The 17,711-nt window shown below is 38.3% G+C and overlaps 1 protein-coding gene across 3 annotated transcripts in view; it reads left to right on the plus strand.

Moving 5' to 3' along the window:
• The window catches only part of CRIM1 (cysteine rich transmembrane BMP regulator 1), a 177,236-nt gene that overhangs the window by 154,031 nt on the left and 5,494 nt on the right, over window positions 1–17,711 (plus strand). For all 3 annotated transcript variants that reach the window (XM_063391002.1, XM_063391003.1, XM_063391004.1), the window contains 5 exons: window positions 463–584; window positions 4,581–4,790; window positions 9,080–9,295; window positions 12,371–12,592; window positions 16,937–17,131. In XM_063391002.1, the coding sequence (XP_063247072.1) occupies window positions 463–584; window positions 4,581–4,790; window positions 9,080–9,295; window positions 12,371–12,592; window positions 16,937–17,131 (965 nt within the window). The remainder of the gene's footprint in view (window positions 1–462; window positions 585–4,580; window positions 4,791–9,079; window positions 9,296–12,370; window positions 12,593–16,936; window positions 17,132–17,711) is intronic.

Here is a 17,711-nt window from a genome sequence, read left to right on the forward strand (position 1 = left end):
GATGGGATAGGAAGACAGAAAGTCTTTCATTCTCCACTCTACTGTATTGCAATTCACTATTCTCAGCCTTTTAACTAAAAATGAAATAAAGTTTTCTACAACTTGAACCAGGCTTTCTAGAGATTTACATAATTTATTTCTCCTCTATCCTCCTAGATGATGTTGTATAACTTCCCATGTCTTTTCTTTGTTTCGTACATCTGTGTTGAAAGTTTGAATAGTATTATCTGTCTTTGTGAAAAAAGACAAGGAAGCATTGAGCGGAGGATCCACTGAATGGAGGGAGCATATGCCAGGGATGGAGACTTGTATAGCCCATAAAACCACTGAATCTAAGGGCAACAATTAACAATAATTTTTTGTAGCTCATCAATCACTTCCTTAGCAGGGATGCTCTTGCTTTAAAAATGTAGATATTTAAAGTGACTTGCTGACCTTTTACAAATTATTTTGGTCATCTAGGAAGAACAAGCATGGCTGTGAAATCTGTCGGTGTAAGAAGTGCCCCAACCTGCCTTGTGGTAAAATCTGTCCCTTGGGCTTCCAGCAGAACAGTCACGGCTGCGTTATCTGCAAGTGCAGAGGTACGTGCCAGTGCATCACCACCTCTAACTACAACTTCTTCTCAAAGCAGGTGGAAACCAGGGCCAAAGAAAAGCAACACTGCACACATGGTTTACAAATTGGAATATGGTAACTGGGAGGGAACCAGTGCAACATTGCTCAGAGGAATGTATTGTTTTGCTGGTGTTTGTTATTATCTATTCATCTTGGCTTCAACTGAAAGCTTCAGTTCTGCTTTCATCTCCCATTCCAAAGTCACAAAAAGTTTATTGTTAATAAAAACTGGATCAGGATTTTAATAAGCAACTACTAATAATAAGCTAGTTGAGGGCATTTTTTCAGTAGTGATGTTCATCTTGGCTTCTTCACCGTTGCCTTTTCTTTACAAACAAGTGTTGGATTTCATAGGTATCCAGTCTATCACCTAAAATTGGAGTGCTGTTTCTTGGATGCTTTTCATGCAATCTTAATGAACAATGAGTAGAGAGAACAGCTTTCCAGGAGAAAGGACTTGGTATTCTTAAGCTAAAAATTTCTCCCATGCCACATCCCAAACCTGTAAAACCCCCAAGTTCGAGGTGGATATTGAGATCAGATGTTCATTTGTTGTCTTCCGTACACTTGTGCTGCTTTTAGCATGTCTCTTCTTTCTAACCTGATATTTTCAGATTATGTTTTGTGTTAGTCTGGATATCAGACTTCCTTCATTGCTCATCTCCATGTGTTGCACTTAATAACTTTTTGGTTTTGCTCTGTGTCCCTCTGATCCTAACTGCTCTTTCACACTTATTTTCTTTGAGTCTTACTTGTATGTTTTGATTTCTAGCTGTAATCAAGTAAGTTTGATTACTTTCCAATTTCTTTGTCTAATGACCCTGTTCTTAACTTTTCACTATTTCTTCTTAATTTTAAAAATTTTTACTATAAAAAGTAAAAGGATAAGCTATGGGAACATAGCACTGGAAGAAAATGTGTGAGTTCTTGAAGTCACACTCCTGTAGTTGAAGGCAAACATGCAATCATATGAACCAAAAATATCCAACATTATCTTTTTTCTATATAACATAATGCACTACAGATAGTTTAAGAAACTTTCAAACTTCTAGCAAAATAAGAGTTGCAATCTTATAAACATTTTTTTTGCAGATGTGAGAAGCAGGGATTTCATTGACATAAGCTACAATATATGACCTTTATTAGAAATTAAAACTTTAAAAATTAAATAAGCAAGGGTAACTGCTGAATGGTATCCCACTGAGATAATTCTTATCACTCAGCTTGTCATTTGTCTCCATGTCCACAACCAGAACACTTTTCCTGATTGTCATAGTGCTGTGACTAAATATACACAAAGTGTTCCCTTAGTTGTACCATAATTGCCTCCCAGACTACAAACTTTGGTCACTAATTATGTGTATGCACACTTTTAAGTGTTTACCCTAACAAGTATGGATTTTAAAACATGCACAATTATTTGGTTAAATTAACTTGATCCATCTCTAAATAGTATTTGTTGTTGTCATGATCATAAAAATACCAAGCCATGAGCATATCACTTCAACATCACTTCTTTAGCAGCTTTGTCAAAGAATGATTAGAACAATCACTGGTATGTTCTGGGGAAAATGTGAGTCCTTGTTAAAGTTTTGACCCAGAATCCTTAAGTAAGAGGAAGGGTTGGGTAAATCCCCTGCCTGTGAATTAGCTCCACTTTCTAAATTGCTGCTGCCAGAAATAGCTTGTACTAGGATTAATAGAAGTAGAACCATAGAAGTACAGCCTGGAGTAGTACTCTGAAAAAAGGTGGCTCCACTTCTTTACCCTTACATTAAATAGAGTGTATCTGGATAATCCTTGACAGATGTTTGTCTAAGATTTAATTTATTAAGAATCTCCACTTTCAAAAGACACAAAAAACCCCAGAAGAAAACAGAAAGAGAAAAAAACCAAACATTTCTAAAATAGTATTTTCCTGTGGTTAGAAACATATTATGTTTTTAAATGAATTTTCTGAAATTATTGTCTGCCTTTATACACATTGAACTGGTTACTTCTTGTCCTGAGCTTAGCAGACTTATGGAGCAGCTAAGCACCATTCATTTTAGAGTTCTTGCAATGCTTAAGGGGTTGCAGCTAGGGATTTATAAACATTTGGTGGGTGGGAAGTAGGTTTCTAAGTCAATCAAACCCAGTTCTGTGGTTTCTTATGACTGTTCAAAAATTTCATACTGTACTTTAGCCATAGTAAAATCTTCAGGCTAATAGAAGTATTTGTGCTGTATTTAAATTTACAGTGATCCTGTACTTGTGTCTTATATTGAACTTGCCTTTTCTGCAGTGGTATCACATTACACACTTCCTTTCCTTGTGAAATACTGTATCTCAGATCATTGCAATCATACCTCTAGTTAGCTAGTTACTCCCATTTTGTATTTACACATTAGATTTTTTCAAGTATTAGCTTTTGTACTAATTGTTTTCAGTTTCCAATTTTTAAATAGAATTTCAGTTTGTAAGCTTAATTTTGAATACTTGCTTATGTATGTTTCTCCAAATTATGGAGTGTACTTTAAAATATTTCAGGAAAAAAGTCTGATTGCTTCAGATACCCTTTTCCCTTGCTAAATAAACTAACTCTTACTGTCTAGGACTTCTGAGTGTCAATAATAATTTTAATGTAGGGAGAATTAATATTAATATATTTAATACAATTCAAATCGTAATTTAAACACTTTGATGCTAAAGTATGAAAGTGTAGTAACTGAAATAAGTTTTTTCATAGTATTTCTGTTCATGCAACAGGATGAAATCTGTTCTAAGAAATAGTTTGTGCAGCATTTTTGTTTAGTTGACAAAATGGTGTACTAATGTGACTTTTGTGTACTTTCTATTCTGATAATGTGCCTCAAACTAACTTTGTACCATCTGCTGGTGAGATCATCTTTGACAGATCTGCCACAGCTGAAGAAGTGCTGACCTACATACTAGTGTGGAAAAAAAAAACACCACCCCGACAAACCAAAAAAAACAACCAACAAAAAAACTGAACACTTCCTAAAATAATGTGTAAACATTACTACTTCTCATACATGATCCTTTTTAAAAAGAAAATGTAATTAAGAACTGAGTACAAATAACCTTATGTCAGCAGAACGTGGTTGACATACCACAGAAAACAAGTCAGTTCACTGACAAACTGATCCTGCATCCTTCATCATAATAGTGATGTGGATGAGGGAGTGTTTGGCTCTAAATTCACGCTGCTGATGAACAAAGAATATATTGATGCTGAATCCTGCAGCACTTAAATACCCCTTAAGAAACAAATGAAACTCTATCCTTGTATGTTCTGACAGAGTACAAGTAATGCCACAGTCTAAGCTACTGTATTATCTTAATAAAAGCTAAAAGAAATGAGGGATGAAATTCCCATAATTCTCTTCCAAATATCTCATTTATCACAGTAATATAAACAAATAATTTCTCACAGGAAGTACTTAATGTAATGTTTCCAGTATCTACCATTACCCTGTTAGCACCTGATTGCAATTTTTTCACATTTATAAGACCATCCATATCTCATTTAAATGTTTTTATGTTCTACTTGCTATCAGATACATTATAGAAAATCTAATGTGCTATGATATTTAAATATTTCATTTTAAATATAATTCATGCTTTCTGCTATTTCCCTCCATTGCATTTCTCCTTTTTTTGTATATTATTTAGACACTACTGCATTTCTAGTTGATTAAAAAAAGTATATGTTCAACAGAAGGAAGTGATTATATTTTCCAAGGAAGTACATTCTACTACATCCCGTTGTCCCCTTCAGTATACATTTTAATTGTTTCCTGTCTGGTTTTACTTTCTTTTTAAGTGTAAAGGATAGAACTATTATTTATTTGGTCTTATACATGCTTAAAAAATAAGTGCAACCGAGACACAAAGTTGGTGTTTCTTCCTAAGCAACAGATGCTCATCAGGACACCTCATTTTCCTTGGATATTTTGCAGAGGCAACAGCTTCTCTTCTGCCTCCTGTTAAAACGGGCTCTTGCCTGTCCATGGATGGGCACCGGCACGAGAACGAGGAGAGCTGGCACGACGGCTGCAGGGAATGTTACTGTCACAATGGACGGGAAATGTGTGCCCTCATCACCTGCCCCGTTCCCAACTGTGGCAACCCCACCATACACCCAGGACAGTGCTGTCCCTCGTGCCCAGGTAACACATGATTTCTTCTACGTGCTCTGTAAGGGAGTTTCATTTCACTTCTGTTTCTTAATGCATGAAAATAATCTCATGCATGCTTCAGTAGTAGGCAGAAATGAAGGTTTCATGCCCTAATGCCATTAAGTTCTCAGCTGTGGAAAATGGGAACTTACATATTTAAAGCATGTGCAAGTTGTGGGTCCTAACATGGTTATCTTTGACACATTGGAATTTTTAAACTAGTAAAAGTAAGTAAAATTTTCTAGTCTCTTACCTATAAAACAGCAAGTAATGTAATAAGCCATTACATTTTCAATTTTAAAGTTACTTTAAATGTATCTCCTGATGTATGTTTTACAACCTCTCCTAGATGTACACAAACAAATGTCTTAAGTAAATTATGATTCTGTGTTCTGAGGGAAGGCTCCTCCTATGCCACCAGCAGTAGATTATTTCAATACTTTCAGTGGGAAGGCCAAATACAGTTCATGTTGCATTCCAATACAATTTAATAAGTGTTAATGTGAAAAACATCTATAAAAAATTGTAAGTAGAATGTAAGATTAATGCCCTCTGTTTTCAGAATTATTCCTATAGTATTCTGTGTGCTAAGTAGATTAATTTGTAATACAGTGATACTGTCTATGACTTCATTGGGACTCCTGTTAGGAGTAGGAACAATGAAGCTCATGAAGCCTCTATAAATAGCAGAACAATAAGACAGTACTGGCAGGATATAAGCAATTAGGAACTCGTTTGAATTCTTTGTAAAGAACAAGAAATCCTAGGGGCAAAATAAGCAGATCCTCTTTCTGAAAATGACAGACAAGAGTGCATCCTCCCTGTGACCTAAGATAACCAATCTCTTTAGATTGCTTAGACAAATGGTGATCAATCCAGTTTACACCTTTGGATAACGGGAAAAATTCAGTAAGCCCCCAGAAAGATGGAAGGTTCCAAAGGGTCTGTCTCTCTTTCAGCCTTTTCACCACTACTTGTGTAGTATTTTAGGAGATTATATACTTCATATGGATGGGGATAGGTTATCAGTCTTGCCTTCTATAAACAAATAAGTTTCAAAATTTAAAATGTATGGTGGCTGTTCCACTTCCAGCAGTTCTCCTGTTAGGTCACCAAGGGTCATCCTTGACTTCATTCTACTGTCAGCATACTCGTGCATCTTGATTTACTGGACATGTACAGAACACCTCAGAGCATTCAAATAAGAGTAATGGTAATTTTGGTCTTTCAGCTGACCAGCAGCTAGTCACTTTGTGTATGGACAGTGAGTTTGGGTAAATTAATTCACAAGTCTTACATTCAGTTTGTGGAAGAAAGGTCAATATGAAGTTAGCAGAACCTGTTATCTCACACTCGACATTTCTTGTGGATGAGATCAGCATTTGATTCTGAGCACCAGCAATGTTGGTCTCTTTCATAAAAAGCAATTGCTTAGCCAGCAGTGTCCATTCCTTCAAGAGAGAGGGTCTGCATATGTTTCTCTGTCTGACATCAATCCTGCTTTCAAGACACTGGTCACCCAGCTTCTGTGTAAGCAAAGTCATACTTGGCGTAAACTCTTACAATGCTAGGGCAGACACAGCATTTCAAAGATGGCATATATAAGTGTAGGAATTACTATGGCCAAATCAGTCTCAGGGTGGGGTTTCTTCTCCCCACTGAGGTCTTACATTTGTTAGAAATGTAATTCTGATTTTGCAACATATTGATTCCCTGCTGATGATGTTAAATATCCATCATAGCTTTAAGTAGATTAGAACATGGTTTGGAATTGTGAGACTGTGAGCATGTCACTCAAATGTATATGCCATAAGGATATTGAAGTAATTAGCAGTCCTGATTTACTGGGTTTGGAATTGCAGTCTTAATCTATCAATAGCAATGTGGAAGCCCTCAGAGATCATTTTGCAAACTGAAAAAGAGGTGTGGTTACATTCAATTCCACATTTAGTTAGTTTTCAGCAGAGCAAGATATACCTTGCATGTTAAAACGTCCCTTATAATCACGTTCCTATATATTAAGACTTTTATGTGGATCATCACAATGCTTGTGAAAATCTTAGGGTTTCCTGTAAGATTTAAAAGCCATTAATTTCTAGTGTTTCACAGAACCGTGCCAGGTAGAAAATATTTGTTTGACCAATTGTTTCTAGAGCTAATGTAGTGAGGGCCACCTTTGTGGCCCTTCAGTTGCAGTGATACATCATTATCAATGCTGCTAAGGGGGCAGTAGGCAACATATACAGCAGTGCTATCTGGTTGTGCTTTTTTGATCAGGAACAGTAATGAGATGTAGCAAAACAGGCCATGACTTTGCAGAAAACTAAATGCAAAGGAGATGACTCAATTTCCAGAAAATTTTAGTATTGCCTTTGCCATGGTGAGTTAAGACACCATTGCATAACATGTTCCAGCTGAAATAAAAATCTAACAGTGACAAGGCAGCAGACTAGCCATCTTATTTCAGGTAAATGCTGCTGAATCGTGTATGTGGTTCCTAAATGTAAGCAATTGGAAAAGCATAGCATAAGCAAATTGGTGAAATATAAAACAATTCCCTGAAAGAAAGGCACAGGTACTTTGTGAATATAGTAAGATCAGCCAGAGTCAGCTTCTTTGAGTTCTACTGATCATTTTCCAGAAATGAAAATAAAAAATTGAGTGGCATTTCTTCTATGTGGCAGTGTCATAGAGCAAAGGCATGAATGCCATTCTCCAGACAGAAACAGCAGTGCTAGAAATGTGAAGAGAAGACACAAGCACTTTGTGAGCCTTAGCCTGCCTAAATTACAAGAGCTGCTGTGCACTTAATTTTTCTCTCCTTAACCAAGATATTTGGGTTAGGAGGATGTTCACATTAAGCATCATTATAATGAAGAAGGAGAGAGGCACCTTCAGAAAGTGGTTTGGAGATGCAGCACAATTAGCAAGAAGTCATTTTTTTCTTCTCCTTCATTCACAGCATAGGAAACCTGAGGAGGTTCAGTTCTTAGAGAGGCACCTAACTTAGCTTTCTAATGTCAAGTGGATTGAATTCCATCTGAAGGACATCACTTACAAGACTGAAGCTTCACTTTCTAGCCTGTAGCTTTCAAACTCATGGCTTCTGCAGCTGAAAAAAAAAAGTGTTGTGTGAGGCATCTTGATATCTGTGCATAATGCATGGAAAAAGCTGGTGGACTCACTCCAGGTCCAAAACAACCAGCATGGTAAGCAGGCAACTATTATTGCCCTTATTGCCCCTAGTGTGGGATAGGCTTCAAAGGATTTTAAGCAAGCTGAGGATGGTGGCACAACCTTTTCTTGATGGTAAGCATTGCTTAAGCATTTAAGGTACCAGATGGGTTCCTTTCTTTTTCTTTTAAAGCACCAAGAGGTGAAGAGTTCCTCCCCCCCTTTTCTTTTTTAATGCCTCAGAGGCTGGAGTGTACTCATACTGAACAAGGGAAAGTTTCAGTTCCTTCCCTAATATGAAAGAGGTCGAATTTGTTCTCTAGAGTTGCCAGGGTGAATCTTTTAGCCAGGGCTGCAGAGATGATGTAATTAATTATTTGAAAAGAAAGTAAGGTTCACTTAGAAAAATACAATTACTAGAAGGATGAGGCTATATACTGTGGCATTTCCTTGGATCCAGTTGTTTTGTTTTTTTCAAATGTGGCAGATATTTTTTATGGAACAATGATAAAACACTTCCACTGATATTAAGTGCTTATACATTTTTAGGGGGCTGGGAGGGGGGCATTCTATGTTTCGCCTTTTGTGGTGGATTGGGGTTTTAAGGGGGGGGTTGTTTTTTTAATGTAGCATCTAATAATACAGATAATATAGACATATGTCTGTTGGGAAACTTAACCTTTACCTGGACTTCCTAAATCCCAGAGGAGAATCTTACTTATCCATCCTTCAGGAAATGTAACTGAAGTTAATATTTAGCAGTTAAGAAACTGACTGATCATTAGAATTTTTCAGAAAATGACAATTGTCTCTTGGAATTCCTAAATCACAAGTTAGTTTGTTTTTTTCTGAAATGCCAAGAATGCTTGAAGTTATCTCAGATTTATATTAACTAGTCTTTATTCAGACTTAGTCCTAAATTGTTTATTGTTTATGTATTTCCCATTTTTCATGAGATGCAGGTGCCATAAAGTCAAAAGAACTTAATTAAGAAAAATTTATATATGTATTTTCAATAATAACAGAAATTCTTCATCTTGTGTACAGTTGTTAATTATAAGATTCACAGTTGATTTTGCCTGTCTTCCAATCCTGGTTTTTTCCAGATGAAATAATAGCACAAAAGCCAGAGCTCACCAGCCCATCAATCTGTCATGCTCCTGGAGGGGAATACTTTGTAGAAGGAGAGACATGGAACATTGATTCTTGCACACAATGCACATGCCACAGCGGACGTGTCCTGTGTGAGACTGAAGTCTGTCCGCCTCTTCTGTGTCAAAACCCCACCCGCACACAGGACTCCTGCTGCCCACAGTGCCCAGGTATGTGCTGACATCCAGCTTTCATCGGAGCTCTTCCTTTGTCTGAGGATGTCTGATGGTTCAGTGTGTGCTCCGGTGGTTCTTTGTTGCCTTTGTTCTTCAGCAGTTTGGAATGACAGCCTGCAGTCCTCTAATTCAAATGCAAAACTTGACTGTGCAAGAGAGATCTTAGGTGTAAAGGGGAGTTGTGGCCCTGAACTCAGAAAATCTTGAAGGCAATCTAATAACGTAGGGGTTGTGTAAGAACCAGAGTCCTTGAGAGGTTTTTGAAATGTGCACTTGTGTACGGAGACATGCAGGATTAGAGAAACTTTGAAAGCAGTCAAAGTGTTAAGTAGATACAGGCTTGTTTCTTTTTCTTTCCTCACACCTTGGTTTCTATGAACATTTTTATTACTATCTTGTCTATTTGGGATTTGGTCTCAAAAATACTTCTGTTTGTTTTTACTTTGACATGGTGTCATTCTGAAAGTGATATGGAGGCAGCTGAGTAATATCAAAGCATTCCAGCCTGGCAGGTGTGCCAGGCTCCTCCTAGACTGCCTCACAGTGTCAAGAAGATAACAGGATTTACTCTCCCCCAAGGAAAGATACTCGATTATAAATTAATATAAATTCCTATTTTACTTAGCAAATGGAGGAGTTTATTGCTGTGGAAATTTAGTACAAACCTGTGAACTGCATGTAAACTCACTAAGAAAATGTGCCTTTATTAAAACCAAAATTTTAAAATTTACTTTAGGAAAAAATGGAAGTTAGGTTTTGACCTTAGGTTTTGCTACAAGGTATTTGTTTGGGTTTAGGTGTGACGCTTTTTTCCTGACAAAATATTTTCAGTAAACAAGGTAGCCAATTCTCCTGACTTACATTTTTTCCATTATCAATAATGAACAGTTGCTTACTTCAAAATACTGTTTCAGAGAAGCTGATCTTTCCTCACAGGCTATATAATAAGCTTAATCTCATAGTTTAATGCAGTTAGATTGAGAATCTGATCTCAGTGCTCTTATCAATCCTTTCTTTTCTTCTCTTTTTCTTAGTCCTGTTTCTTAACCCATAATGTCTGTTAAGGTACAGCTTCATTGCAGGAATATGTCTCCCCCATTGACAGGCATGAGAATTAAAGCAAGCCATTGGCATCAGGCTGAAGCACAATCAAGTTCCATTTGTTTCTCAACAGCTTATAATTAGCTCATCTAAGATCACTAGTGAAGGTGGCAGCAGCATAATAGCTTTTCACTTTCCATCATTCAAAGACTTGGTCTGACATGGTAGAAGATGGGATTCGGGTTTTATATCTCTTTTTTGAGATTAATTCCTATACACCATGCAATTTAGAGCAGAGTCGCTTTCTGAGAGGCTGCTTCTTATAGTGATTGTTTTTCACTTTGCTTTCCTTTTTCCAAGTATTTTTTCTTTTTTTTTTCTTGCTTTCATTTCTTTTTTTTTTTTTTTTCTTGATTGAGTAAACACACCAAAGGTCTAAATAAGCATTATGCTAGAGCGTATCATGAGGTCTTCATCCCATGTAAGGACTGAGGAGTCATGAGGCTCTGTCCTTTTCGTTCTTCTGAAATAGGGAGCCAATGTGTAACAATTCCACTGTGTTCTTCAAGAGTGAACCCTCCGTTAAGCAGTGTCACGGGTTAGCACTGGCCAGATGTTAGTGCACCCATGAATATATGTTTTTTTCTCTAACAACTCCTGTGGGATGTGATCAGGAATAGAGCAGAGCAGGCTTAAATCTTGAAAACAAAAAAAAACTCACCAAAACTTTATTAATTACATAAGAACAGGGACAGAAATACTCTTAAACACACACAGAGACAGAAATAAAAACTTCTTAGAACATTTTCTTCTCCCAGTTTCTACCTCCCCACCCATCACTCTTCACAGACCAACCCCTGGGTTTTAGATCAAACAATCACCACTCAAAAACAAACTAATCTTCAATTCAGCAAGGGAGAGAGGAGTCTCTCTCGCACCACAGACTGTTCCTCAGAAAACACGGGTCTACCCCTTATGTGTTTCCATGTCACCCATAGCACCGCCCGGAGAAGTCTGCTAAGGTGACACTCTCTTTTTCCTATGTCCAGCGCTCTCACCGCTGTCTCATAGGCCAAAACTGCATACAGGGCTTTTTAAGGATGCTGCATGCCGAGCTCTCCCCCTTTTCACCCAGGGGCCGGGGTTCCAGGAGCAGGTCTGCCCTGAGGGCAGAGGGCACTACCTCACCCTCTCCCTCTTTTCTCTGCTCGCTCCAACTCTTCAAGTGCCAGTCACTGTAGCAAAAGCAAGGGGCAGCTGCATCTACCCAAAAATGCAGTTTATGTTCAAAAGAGACTCAAGTTCAGTCTATGGCTGACATTATGCAAGAGAATTCCAGCTCCAAGGCTACTCCTCTCATTCTTCCATCGAGTTTCTTCCAATCATGCTTTATCATCTCGGTCTCAGGCCGCTTCCCTCTCTCCGAAAACCACCAGTCATGAGAATTAATGTCTAAGAAAAGTTTCTTTCTGCCAAGCAAGGGTTAACAGTTTCTTCTCAGCAGGGTGCTGCAGGCAGAGGCACTCCCAGGCTCCGCAAACCCCCACGTGGCTGAGCACTTTCTCCCAGAGTTTGGGGGGGGAAGGAGGGGGGTGAGCACACACAGAAGGCACTTCCACAGTTTTCCACCCCTCCATCCTGGACGGGGCAGCTCAGTTCCAGTCTTGTCCTCTCTCTTCTCCCCCCCGGGGCCTCCGGCTTACCTGAGCCGACCACGTGTTTCCCCTCCCCCACCCAGCCTCGTGGCCGGGCGGGGGAAGGCCTCACACGTCCCTCTGCTGAAAACCAGGATCCGAAAAGAGGCCGAGCTCCCCAGACTCTTGCTTTTAACTCTTTGTGTCCTCAGAGGCGTGTCCAAACCTCCGAGTGACCAATCCAGGTGTTAGCAGAAAAGCTGATCACTGATTGGACTGCCCACATCTCCCTGGAAAATTTCACCTCCCCCCCAACCACGACAAGCAGCTACAAGAGAAGTTACCCACTGTAAGTTAAATAACCTAATCTCTCATCTAATGTTTCTGTTTACAGATGAGACTCCTCAGCCCTCTCCATCAAGCAACGAGAGCATGCCCAGTTACTGCAAAAACGATGATGGAGATATTTTTCTGACGGCTGAGTCCTGGAAGCCCAATGTCTGCACTAGCTGCATCTGCATGGATGGTGTGATTCGGTGCTACTCCGAGTCTTGCCCACCGGTGTCCTGCGAGAGACCTGTTCTGAGAAAGGGACAGTGCTGTCCTTACTGTATTGGTGAGCAAATAAACATAGTTGATAACTTGCTGTTCCCTTCCTGGGAATAAGACAGAAGTTTTATTTCTAAACTGAAAGGCTTTCCCTGTTTGGTGAGATGCAGTCTATGGCACCAGTGGAACTGGAGAGTGAAGTCTGCATATGGAGCTTTGGGGATCATAATTTGTGGGTTTTAGGTAGAAGCACATAGAGATATATATATCTAATTTGCCTACAAACTCCAGAGACCATCCTCCTGGAATCTTGGTAAGAGACCTTATTGAAAAGGTTACATTATAAAAAAATTACTTTATTTAAAGGAAGATCTACCAGGTAACACATATGTCAAGATTTATGTGATAATATGAGGAAACCATTAATTATGACTGCAGAAGATGAGCTGAAGCATTCTGAAATTTCACAGAATGGAGAACTGTTAATAAGGCATCTAAATTAAAATACAGGAAAAATGGAATTTCATTAATGATAATATCTTTGAGATAAAAATAGGGAAAAAAATTAAATACTTAATATGCATAAAGGATTAGGGCCATGCACTGGTGTTTAATTTGGAGCTGAAGTAAATGGTGGTTGCTGTAGACAGCGAAAATTGCCAGCCTTTTTTAAAGTAGCAAAATTGGAGATTACTGATCACTTTTCCACTGTGTGTTGGATAGGAGTATTTATGTACAGATGACTTTTTTTGTGAGTTCACAGTAAGTAAAAAGGCTGTAGGATGGAAGCTGCTGATAGAGAAAAATTGTAAAATGTGCTTACTGAATTTAAGTCTTTGTAGCATTGTTGGAAAGCGTTCAAAGCTTACTTACCTTCATGTGCAAAAATAGTGGGGAGATATACAGTAGAAAAGAACAGTAGGAAGGAGTATAAGAAAATCGACGTGCTTTTAATATTTAATTGAACATGTGAGTCAATTTGCCCATCTATAAACAAAGCAGTCCTTCATCAGAAAGATGTTAGAAAGATTGTGAAGTATGTTTAGACACTGATACAACTCTTGAAATCATGTTATCATTGCAGATAGAATAGCTTTAATAACAGGTGATACAGTTTTATATGATGTACAAAGAATTAGATGGAAGGATGCCTGAAAAAGTTACAAAGTGTCCAATCTTCAGTTGCCTTTGGAAACCTACTTAGATTCTTGATGGTGGTTTTTGAGGCCAAAGTACAATGTTAATCCTGTTACTATTTCTTCTCATGGTTTGCATACAAAATGGGGAGAATTTAAAGTTTCTTTGACAGCTGTCTTGCCGCAGGCTTTTCTTCCAGTGAGTTTGAACCATAAAATGATTTTAATCCAGAAAACATTTTAACATTAAAAACGTATAGAGTGTTTGAGAAGCTGGGCAATCAAACCAGTAGACTCAGAACATTAGTTCTGCGTTGGAGAATTCTGTGGGTGACGAGGGGATGCACATGGGGAACCTGTGCAATGAGCTGCAAAAATGAAACCTTTAAAACCTTTGTGTCTACATCTTGCATGTCAGGTTTGCAAATATATAAACACAGCATGTAGATACAGCTTCAATTAATTTACTTTAAATCCTATATAGTTGTATAGTATTGCAAATACTTAAATGTGTGATCTATGAAAGCTTAATGTTTGTTTTTTTTTTAGTAGCAACTGCTCAGCAAAGCAAAATACAGAAGACAGATTTTAATTAACATTCAGATTAAAGATTTTCAGTGATGCTACACTTTACTAATCCATGTTGTCCTATATAGTCAGAATGTTTTGTGTTTTAAATAACTGAAATTCATGGAAACTTAATTTTTTTATGGTTTCCATGAATTATATATACGCTTGCATGTAAGAGGAGTCAGGTCATGCACTTGATTTTCATCTTTCTGGTTCTTACTGGTTTACTCTTCATTTTTGAGAACTGTGAAGCACATCTCTGTGTACATTCTTTATAATTATTTTCATGTAATACTTGATAAAATGTTTAGAATCATGGAATCATTTAGGTTGGAAAAGACCTCTAAGACCAATGAGTCCAGCTGTTAACCCTGCATTGCCAAGTCCACCACTAGATCATGTCCCCAAATGCTGTGTCTACACATCTTTTAAATACCCTTGGGATGATGATTCAGTCACTTCCTTGGGCATAGGCAAACTCAGTCATAGGAAACAGGCATTTTCGTTTTTTGGAATTTGAAAAATTATGCAATATTTTAGCACTGCATTATTTTATTCTCCTTCTTTCTGGATCCAGTTTATATAGACTCAAATTCAAAACTTTACAGTCTTGGATGCTTTGTTGTTTGAATCTTCAAATTCATCTTGTGTTCAACATTCGTCTCTCTCATGCAAAGAAAGATTAATTTGGAAAAATAACCTAGTTTAGAGAGGATAAAGAGATATCTATTTGATTAGAGACAAGATTAGTCTTCTACAGCAAACAGAGCAATGACTGTTTACCAGTCATTTACCAGATGAGACTGATTTTCTGGTGCAGCTAGAAGAAATTTGGGAGAAGTGGGTAGAGCTAGACACTGAACTATGTTTTTATATGCAGGTTTCTTACTGCAAGTCTGTCTTGTTTCCACTGTCCTCAGCACCTGTTGATGTTGTGGCCTTCATCTTCATCCTTGTTTATAATTTCATAGAGATGGACTCTAGAATAGAAGACACTCACAGGATGGTACTTAAAATTTTCCTCTTGAGGTTCAAAGGTTCAGCACCATAATTGTGATTTTACCTTTGCTCATTCTTCTAAAAATTATTTGCTGAATGAAATTGTGATATGTTCTTCACAAATTTGGAAAAGCCTAAGCAAGTTAAAGGACTTTTCCAGACAAACCAGCTGCTGAATTGAAGAAGCTGCCCTAAGTGAAGGTAACATTTTGGGAGCAAATCTGAATAGGCCAAGAGCGCTCAGCTTTAGGTCTGCATGGGTAAAGGGCAGCAGAGGTGTGCTCAGGCTGTGTGCCTCACCCTGTCCCCAGACACACCCTCCTAACACAGGGTTCTGCTGGCTCTATATGCCAAATACACATCATCTAGGGAAGAACCTGATGTCCTTCCTGCAGCTTGCAGCCACCTTCTCATGCCCACACCACATTCACTTACAAAATCCACTTGGAGAGGTTGGGACCCAGCCATACTAAAAGCCATGAAAGCCATGAGATACCAAGGACCTTAATAACCTTTCTAGATAATTCCATTAATGTTTTCACAATAGTACTTCTTGCTGGTCTTCTTTTGTATTTGAATTTACTGCCTCAGATCCGTTGGACTGGTCTGCTGCCAGCCTTGTTATTCCAGATTGTGTCACTGTATTATGTTGTCACTAATTAAAACCTCTACTCATGGCTGACATAGGGTAAATATGTCTAACTGAATACTTTAAGATGTAATCTATGTGAATGCTAAACCAGTATTTATCTGAAAGTTTAAGTTTATATTTAATTCTGTTATCTCATTCATATCTTTAATGTGCAAGCTCATGTCATCAGCCAGTTTCATAATAATTTTTGCCTCTAAGAAACAAAGGTAGGATGAAGCTAAGATGAAAATGAGGCTCTGTTTAGCTGTTGGAGTTTCTGTTGTGCTTTTTTTGGCTAACTTTAAAGTGCTCCAGCATCAAAAAACATCTGAGGCTAAGCAATTCATACTGCAGACCACCTAAAAGGCTTGCATAGGATGCAGCATTAAAAAGTGGTGTATTGAATGCCTAGGCAGAAAGATCACATTGATTTCAAATTTGTATAATATTAATCATGAAAAAAATGTACTGAGTTTACTTATTGCTCTTTTGCTGGGATATTCCATTGATGCAGTTGCAGGGAATTATCAGATCCCCTTCAAATCTGCTTTATCATTACAGTCTAAGCATTTCCTGTTATTTAACCTGAGAGTTCCTCCAATTATTCTTGGCATCCTGCCTAATCAGCTTTTTAAAGTATTCTAGACAGAGTTCATCATTCTTGAGTTAGTAGTTAGAAATGTAGGTAGTTACAGGTTAGGGGTTATTTTAACTTAATAGGATTCATTGGGAAACAAGGAGGAAGACGAGTAGTTGGCAGCCTCAGTCAAAGAGAATGAATTTTTCTTAATTTTCACAGCACTTTTGATATCCTCTTTTCATGTCGCAATCATCCATCCTCTAGCCTCTTGCATTAAAAAATGAGGAGAAGCAGCCCAGGCTAATTATGTACTTCATAACGAAGTAGAAATTACACTCTTTTCCCAAAGATTTTCTGGAGGATGAAGAGAGGATCTTTTAATTACAGCTGGGATTTCTTTGTGGCAATTGTTTCGCTTTTGTGTCTAGGAAGGAAATCAGATTGGTGTGTAATTGGCCGTTCCTGCATGATCACAGCAGTGTTTTCCTTCCACAGAAGACACAGTTCCAAAGAAAGTGGTGTGCCACTTCAGTGGGGAGACGTACGCGGATGAGGAGCGCTGGGACATCGACAGCTGCACACACTGCTACTGCCTGCAGGGTCAGACTCTCTGCTCCACCGTCAGCTGCCCACCTCTGCCCTGTGCTGAGCCCATCAACGTGGAGGGAAGCTGCTGTCCCATGTGTCCAGGTAATGTGATGTGACAGCCCGGTTTATTGTGATGCTGCTTTCCTAGGGCCGATAATAAGGGGTTTTAATTGGGTTTTGAATGTCAGTCCATGTTTGAGCAGCATCACAGAGGCAACAGACTTTTAGGCTTCAGGAAAATTGATATTCTTAACAGATAGGCGCATTGTGCAAAAATATAGTTTGAATTTCACTTATTCTGAGAACTGTGAACTGAAAAATTACTTGCTTGCCCCCGTTTTGTCCTTTCACAAGGCTATGGAAATATGTTAATGAAGTGGGAAAATTAATATCCTTACATCTCTGCAGATTATGTCACAGTGATTAACATTTCTGTCTTTTCTGAGACTCTTGGTTACTTTTCAAATATCACATTGCTTTATTTATCACTTTAACTTGGCTTAAAAGCAATGTGACATTTTCTTAGCTACGGGCACAAGGGGCATAAGATTTGCAAGTGGTTTTAATGTGAGTCCTGATATACTTCTTCAAAGCAGAACTTTGCTCACCTGATTCAGTCAGCTGGTAACTACTTCTGACAGGACAACTGGGGAGATTCAGCAGTACCCCTTCCTGCAATTCC

This window comes from Prinia subflava, chromosome 2 (assembly GCF_021018805.1).
Source record: "Prinia subflava isolate CZ2003 ecotype Zambia chromosome 2, Cam_Psub_1.2, whole genome shotgun sequence".
NCBI lineage: Eukaryota > Metazoa > Chordata > Aves > Passeriformes > Cisticolidae > Prinia > Prinia subflava.